Raw genomic sequence first — 7,507 nt, 5'->3', positions numbered from 1 at the left:
AAACATTTTTCAACTCGTTTATATTTACAGTCTAAAGTATAAATTGCTAATTTTCTTTTATACTCTTATATATTTAGTGGAATATTAAACTAAATTTGACCTTTATTTCAGAATTTTTTTTCTTTTTGACAACTATTTCAGTATTTCTTATTTTAAAGTAGAAAATAGAAAATATAATAAAGATAGTCTATTGTTTTATAATTAACACAATAGCAGTTTTTATAAGAATATAAAAGAAAAGTTAGAAAAATTAGTAATTTTTATCAGAATATAAAGGAAAATAGAAAATATATTAAAGAAGCAAAAAAAGAAGTTATTGGGCTATATACCTGAGACACAATAGTAGTTTTTAGTACGGGTCCATAATAAATATTTCTTCACGATAAGGCCCAAGAAATGTCGTTGTCGAGTATATACAAATATATATATGATCAGCTCGAAAACCCTAACACTGAGATCACGCACTAGTTTCAGCTTATTGCAGCCGTCGGAAGAAACAGCAGAGAAAACTAATCAGCCATGGGTAACCCCCCTAGTGTTGTTTATGCTACAGCTAACCAAATCGTTTCATTTTGTGAATTATATTTTTTTTTGCCTATGGATCTTTTAACGATGTGTATTTATTGATCTCAGGAAAAGTACACGGATCTTTGGCACGTGCCGGTAAAGTAAGAGGACAGACACCGAAGGTAGCGAAGCAAGACAAGAAGAAGAAACCCAGAGGCCGTGCTCACAAGCGTCTCCAGCACAACCGCCGTTTCGTTACCGCCGGTAATTTATCCATCCTTTTGTCCATACGAGTAGCAATTTAAATACTTTGCTGATTTTATTAGGCTTTGTTAGTCTACTGTAATTATAAAAGGTTTGTTATAGTGACACTTGTACTCGTTTAGTTGAAATGAATTTGAATTGAGATTACTCTAAAATTCAATAGTATCTCTTAGTTTAGCAGATGACAATGTCTCATTGTTTGAAATGGTTTTATTACATTGATTTATATGTTGGGTAATGGATTTTTTGCAGTTGTTGGTTTCGGTAAGAAGAGAGGACCCAACTCTTCTGAGAAGTAGAAGATTGATAGATATGCCTGTGAAAGCCGTCTCATTTGGCTAGTTTTTGTAACCTTTTAATATTTCCTTTTCGTTTGTATTAGTCATGTTGCTTTGGTACTTGAACTTTATGTGTTTTGATTCCAATCTATGAAATACACGATTTTAGTTTGAATCTGATGGTCAGCTTCCAACACGTACCAACCAATGGTTTAACATTGTCTTTATATTCTAAAACAAAGAACCTTGCAAGGGTCTTTTATAGTTGGATATATAATATATCCAATTCACTATGAACCAGTAATAACTTAATAACCAATGATTACAAGTTGTAATAAAACCAGACGGTGTTGTTTCAAAGTTCGTCATGAAAGCCTTTGGATGAGTAGGACTCTTTAGAGGCCTTGTCATTGAGGTACTGTACTGCCATCGATGCATGCATTGCAGCACCGTACGGAAGCGCATCTTCATTAACTCTATAAAGCGATGAGTGAGGAGATGCATAACTTTTTGTCTCATCTTGCATCCCAATGAAAGAGAAATGGCCAGGTATTGCTTCTGCAAAGTAGGAGAAGTCTTCTCCTCCCATTATAGGCGGTGCTTCCACAAAGGACTCTTCGCCCAGCAAATCTCTGACCATGTTCTTGAACTGCTTGTGTAAGTTCATATCGTTCACTGTTGGTGGGACTGGTTCTTTACCTTCCGGTGTTAGATTCACTGATGCATTGCACCGGTTAACTGTTGCTTGGTTTGTAATAACCTAGAATCACAAGATGAAACCGGGGTTTGGTTAAACCGTAAAATCTAACAAATGTGCAAATCTTGAATCACATCTAACCTCTTTGACTCTTTCTTGAAGCTTAGAATAACCGCTAAAGGCTCGGAGAGTTCCTCCTATTGTGATTGAATCAGGGATGACATTGAAGGCATTACCTCCATTAACCTTAGAAACTGTAACCACCTAGAGAAAAAAAATGACTTGTGTTAGAAGAAAAGCCAAGACCAAGTAGATGAAAACCTAAGAAAGGGAACCTTTGAATCCAAAGGGTCAGTTTCACGTGAAACAACATGTTGAAGACTTAGGACGACGCTTGAAGCTGCAATAATCGGGTCTATGGTGTGTTGTGGGATGGCAGCATGACCTCCTTTGCCAGTTATTACAGCCTCGAAGAATCCAGATCCCGCTAGCAAGGAACCTGCACGTGAAGAGGTTTTGCCCAAGGGAACCTGGTTGGTAAGATGAACACCGAAAATGGCTTCGACATGCTTCAACGCTCCTTCTTCTATCATCTTCTTTGCTCCGGCGAAAACTTCTTCAGCTGGCTGGAAGATAAGCACCACAGTTCCCTAACGAGAAAAACAAAAGTATTAGATTGAATGATTGTGCATATACATGGTCTTAGGTTAGTGATACTGATGAACGCCAAGGGATATAGCAGCATATAAAGTGTTTATGAAACCTGCAAATTGTGGCGATGTTCTTGAAGCATCTTGGCAGCACCAAGAAGCATAGCGACGTGACCATCGTGTCCGCAGGCGTGCATTTTACCAGGAACTTTGCTCTTGTGCTCCCATTCAACACCTTCCTGAAGTCAATAACCAATCAGAATTTATAGTATAGTTGTGAACTTATGGAAATGATTATGACTGTTCATAATTACCATCTGAAAAAAAAAATCAAACTAAAAGAGACCTAAATAATTAAACTAGACCGAAATTTTATAAATATCTAAAAGATTTCTATATTTTTCATATCTGAAATATTTGAGTCAGAACTTGAACCAAAAACGAAATATAAATGAATATATAATATACAATTTATACATAAATAAATTATATTTATAAACACAGTTAATAATTCAATTAAAATATCCAAAATATTTTTAAAAACCAACTATTTGAATTACACAAAACTTATTCAGAAATATCTAAAATAATTCAAAAATTAACCTATATTTTATTTGAGTTATCTGAATTTGAACCTAAACAGAATCTAGATTGTTTTTGGAAATTAACTGGTTCATATTTGACTCATTCACTACTTAAACCGATCTAAACCAAATTTTCAGTTAAATGGTCCAAAACTCTCTTATCCAAAACTATCCAGTAACAAAGAAAACAACCAAATAATACAGCACCTGCATAGGTAACGCATCCATATCAGCTCTCAGCGCAACGAACGGCGCTTCTCCCGTGCCGATATAACCAACAACGCCGGTGATAGCGACTGGATACCTGTACTTGACTCCCATCAGGTCTAGCTCCGACCTAATGAGTTTACTTGTCTCGAACTCCTCGAAACCGAGCTCCGGATTCTCGTGGAGTTTCCTTCTGATTCTCACCATCAAATCGAAAACATCCGGACTCTTGGCGAGCTCGAGGAACTTCTTGGGCGTTCGAGACGCATCGCGGTGATCCGTGAAGATTCAGATGAAACGTGGAGTAGAAGGAGAAGATGGAAAGTCAGAGTGAAGAGCAAAAAGTTGTTGATAGCCATGGGAGAAACAAGCCGAGAAGTTTGTGAATGTTGATTGACTGATGAAGATGAGAGAGTACGAGACTGTGACGAAGTCGTGATATTATTTACATATAAAAAATGTTTGTTATTGATTGGACTAATTAAAATATTGGGTTGTTGTGCTATCGACAATAAAGAAAAAAAGAAACAGTGGTTGGAGACTTTTGTAGGGATTATATTTGTATATTAACATTGAACAATGATTTTAGAGTTTTTCACTCTAGTCGACGTTAAAGTAAAGTTATATTGGTGCAAAATCAGAAAATGATATAAAAAAATCTTAACATGTGACCAAAACAAAGAAAAGATTGTTTCATTTATTCATAAATCACAATCATATGATATGTGGAGTGTGAAAAAGTTACAAAACAACACATATAAAAGAAGAGAACAAAGATGTGTTTCACAAACTCTTACAATTATTTCACTTCCGGCATAATTTTTCAGAAACCCCTGAATATGTATATGATGCCTGAAAGTTCTCTAACCAAAGCTTCTTTTTTTTTTTTAACTTTCACTTAGTTATCTCTTTAGTCACCGGAGGTATATCAACAACTCCGTTACATATTTCACCGTCAGTAGGAGGCGCCTTCTCTTTCTTGGCCTCGGATATATCCTTAGGGCCCAAGAAACTTGGTTGATTAGTAGAAGACAACAGCCTTGCCCACATTCTATCAGTAATCACCACTTTGTTCTGTTTCTCTGTTATCCTCTGCATACAAAAACATAAAGATCAATCATATCAGGGCCATCCAGCCAGACCACAGTGTCTGTCAAGATTACTCAGATTGATTAATAGTAACTTACGTAGAAAGGGATGTAAGTTTGTCTTCCATGGACAAGACCACTGGTGTAGCCAGTGTAACCAGCCATTGCACCATGAACCGCGCTCTGAGCAAGAAGTGTACAGTAAACATTGTCTGCCGCATTGCTTGGAATCGCCCTGATCATGTATGTAGGATCTAAAAGCCAGAAACAAGAACTGCCATTAAAAGAAACCTAAATACAAGTAAATGAAAAATAAGAAAAAAGGGTAATGATCTTTGTTACCAATATATTTGAGGTTCATAACCATCTTGATCTTCTTGAAATGATCCTGTAAAAATACTATTCATGAGTTTTCATTGTCATGAGATAAGAGAAGGTTTTTGAGTCTTTTTTTTTTGTTTTGTTTTGTTCACCTTGATGCTCTGTGATAGCCACAAGCCGACATCTTTGAGAAGCTTGTTACCAGACGCGTCCTCAAGAGTGTTAGACTCCATGCTTTTGGACATCATTTCTTGTCCTGCTCCTTCAGCAAGAACAATCACCATGTGACCATGCTCCTTGAGCCGTTTCTCTATGTACTCAAAAAGTCCACCTTCTCCTTCAAGGTAAAATGGTGACTCCGGAATCAAGCAGCAATCAACATCTCTGCTTGCTAATGTAGCATACATCGCTATAAACCCTGTAGTAATTTATCAAATAGTATATAATCACTATAACATTTCTAAAGGTGCTTTAACTGTAATGTTCAAAGCAAATACACACAAGAAGAGAAAATTTTCTTTTACCACTATGACGACCCATAAGCTTAACAAAACCGATACCATTCTCATTACTCTCGGCTTCAACATGAGCTGCGTTGATGGCTCGTTGAGCTTCCTCCACAGCAGTGTCAAACCCAAAAGATCTATCTATTACTGGTATATCGTTATCGATCGTCTTCGGTATTCCAACCACAGCAACTTTAAGTCCACGTCTCCTAATCTCCTACATGGTTTAATTATACACAAATCTATTGATGTTGATTTGTTAAAGCTTACAAATTAATATATATTCCGATGATTGTTACCTCATATATTTTTGAAGCTCCTCTCTGTGTTCCGTCTCCACCAATAATGTAAACCTGGTTGATTCCTCGATCTTGGATGCTATCAACAATCTTTGTGGTATCATGTCCACCTCGTGAGGTACCGATGATTGTTCCTCCGCGTTTATGGATATCGTTCACGACTTTAGAGTTCAAAGGGATCGTGTTCTTGGCATAGAATCCCTTGTATCCACCCTGTTACATATGAGAATCCATTAGGACAATTAGTTGCAAAAACTCAAACTCATGTAGACGAAGAGATCATAAATATTATGTTTTTCACAAAGCTTGCTTACATCGATTCCAAGGATTCTCTTTACTCCATACATGTATGATAAGCTGCTCACGAGTTCTCTAATCACGGTATTGAGACCGGGACAGAGACCTCCACATGTAACAATGCAAGCATGGACTTCATCTGACTCGAAGTAAACCTTTTGGCGTGGACCAGCGCGTCTGAAATGGATTCCTCTTGGACCATCTTTGTGGACTATAATCTGAATAACAAGAACAAAAATAGAACATTATGACATAATAAATCATCTAAATACCATTTTTCAAGCAGGGTAAAGAAGGATTTTGCTTGATGAATTTACCTTCTCAGGTACAGTATCTTCTGTATCAACAAAGTATTGCCTGACAAACAAACAAAAAAAATCAAAACACAAAACTATGAACCCTTTATGCAGTGAAAATCACTGGAGGTCATTAGCTCAGCTGGACTTGATTTATGGTCATTGTGTTAAAGGGTCTCCGGTTCGAGTGAACATTGGGACGAAACTAATATTATATGTTGTGGTTTCGGTCCTGAACCCATGAAATTCAAGAAATACTTACTGGATAGGTGAAAAATACTTACTTAACCACTGAGTAAGCTGGATTGTCTTTTAATGGATTTTGATAAGTCTGCAAATAACATATATACCGTGAAAGCATATCAAAACTACAGAGCCCAAAGCAAAAGACTCATCCATTGTTAAGAGACGATATTAGATACGATCTCTTTGTGAAGATTGGAGAATATTCCTTTTTAACTTTACAAATCAATAAAACAACAACCAGAGATCAAAGTGCAACGTACAGGAAGGTCAGGAAGATAATCGATGAGATGCGGAACGTCTTGTAGTATATAACCACCAGAACCGTTGACGATCTTCGGACTAGACATAATCAGAAGATGTAAGAGTGTGTGAGAGACGAAGAACTTTTCTCGCTTTTTTTAGACGGGTAATCTGATCACACAGGTGGTTGGCCTCAAATAAAACTTTTAAACATGAGTGTGTTATATGCAGTTGGGTACAGGATTCTCGTGTATATATATAAAATGCAGGAAAAGAAGAACTTTCAAAGGAAAAGATTATTCACAGTTCAGTTTCAAACAAAAAAAAAAGATTATTCACAGTATTCTAGAACAGTTTAAATTTTCCATCTATGGACATAGTTGACTTGGGGGCTTGTAAAATAAGTAATTTAAGTTAACTATTTGTAAAATAGTATTTTATCCTCTCTTTTTTTTTTTGGAACACTAAAATAGTATTTTATTCATTCGTTTCAAATAGTGCCGTTTAACATCTTATGGAATTTAAAGAAAAAATATTCAATATTTTTAAAAGTTACTATTTAAAGAAACATTGTTTTTTGATAAAAGTATAAAAATATAATTTTTTGATAAAACTATAAAATATTTCTTTCAATCTAATTTTCTTTATAGTTAAAATTTTATTTTAAAATAAATAAATTAGTGTTTTTAACAATTAAAAATAAGAGGTTGCGTCTTGACCGGTTCCACCTTTTGTATTTTCTACTAAAGCATGTCTGTTTCAACGTTGAAGGGATATTCCGACGATAAAGAAGCATAATCTCTTAATTAAAAAAAAGAAGACAAATCAGTTTTTATGTGCCGACTATCTCTGTTCTCTGATTGGTAAAATATCAGAGGACTGGAGTAAAATGGTGAAACCAAAAAGCAAATGCAAAGTTATATGGACCCACTTTAATGAGCGATATATTTCCATCTTCTATTAGTTGAGAAAAGAGTTGCGCCAGAAAAAAACTAAAAACACATGATAACAAAAAAAAAATTTACTC

The 7,507-nt window shown here is 35.6% G+C and overlaps 3 protein-coding genes across 3 annotated transcripts; 1 reads left to right on the top strand and 2 right to left on the bottom strand.

The window, feature by feature from the left end:
• Positions 1 to 380: 380 nt before the first annotated feature.
• Positions 381 to 1,224, top strand: LOC130507167 (40S ribosomal protein S30). Its single transcript, XM_057001882.1, has 3 exons — positions 381 to 523; positions 634 to 771; positions 1,024 to 1,224. Exons 1-3 carry the CDS (start codon positions 520 to 522, stop codon positions 1,068 to 1,070), a joined length of 189 nt encoding a protein of 62 aa, XP_056857862.1. The 5' UTR covers positions 381 to 519; the 3' UTR covers positions 1,071 to 1,224.
• Positions 1,225 to 1,257: 33 nt separating this feature from the next.
• Positions 1,258 to 3,683, bottom strand: LOC108847459 (IAA-amino acid hydrolase ILR1-like 2). The gene is given in 6 exon segments (XM_018620702.2): positions 1,258 to 1,809; positions 1,888 to 2,010; positions 2,082 to 2,396; positions 2,510 to 2,635; positions 3,188 to 3,462; positions 3,465 to 3,683. Coding segments are annotated over 6 exon segments (1,326 nt in total). The 5' UTR covers positions 3,547 to 3,683; the 3' UTR covers positions 1,258 to 1,404.
• Positions 3,684 to 3,863: 180 nt separating this feature from the next.
• On the bottom strand, positions 3,864 to 6,769 carry LOC130507168 (ATP-dependent 6-phosphofructokinase 7-like). Its single transcript, XM_057001883.1, has 10 exons — positions 6,501 to 6,769; positions 6,279 to 6,325; positions 6,016 to 6,055; positions 5,716 to 5,916; positions 5,402 to 5,614; positions 5,121 to 5,319; positions 4,749 to 5,014; positions 4,618 to 4,663; positions 4,375 to 4,529; positions 3,864 to 4,279 (listed from the first exon to the last, which is right to left on the bottom strand). The coding sequence occupies exons 1-10, from the start codon at positions 6,585 to 6,587 to the stop codon at positions 4,082 to 4,084; spliced, it is 1,452 nt and encodes a 483-aa protein (XP_056857863.1). The 5' UTR covers positions 6,588 to 6,769; the 3' UTR covers positions 3,864 to 4,081.
• Between the last annotated feature and the right edge of the window lie 738 nt (positions 6,770 to 7,507).

Source organism: Raphanus sativus, unplaced genomic scaffold (assembly GCF_000801105.2).
Source record: "Raphanus sativus cultivar WK10039 unplaced genomic scaffold, ASM80110v3 Scaffold4121, whole genome shotgun sequence".
NCBI lineage: Eukaryota > Viridiplantae > Streptophyta > Magnoliopsida > Brassicales > Brassicaceae > Raphanus > Raphanus sativus.
Note: the sequence above shows the minus strand (reverse complement) of the source record. Positions and strands in the feature narration are given on the sequence as shown.

Excerpts from the sequence above, each read along its gene's own strand:
- LOC130507168 (XM_057001883.1), bottom strand. The coding sequence starts at position 6,587 with ATGTCTAGTCCGAAGATCGTCAACGGTTCTGGTGGTTATATACTACAA. Across the intron at positions 6,056-6,278 it reads CCAGCTTACTCAGTGGTTAA|GCAATACTTTGTTGATACAG; the intron begins GTAAGTATTTTT and ends TTTGTTTGTCAG. Across the intron at positions 4,664-4,748 it reads GGCTATCACAGAGCATCAAG|GATCATTTCAAGAAGATCAA; the intron begins GTGAACAAAACA and ends GTATTTTTACAG.
- LOC130507167 (XM_057001882.1), top strand. Across the intron at positions 772-1,023 it reads CCGCCGTTTCGTTACCGCCG|TTGTTGGTTTCGGTAAGAAG; the intron begins GTAATTTATCCA and ends GATTTTTTGCAG.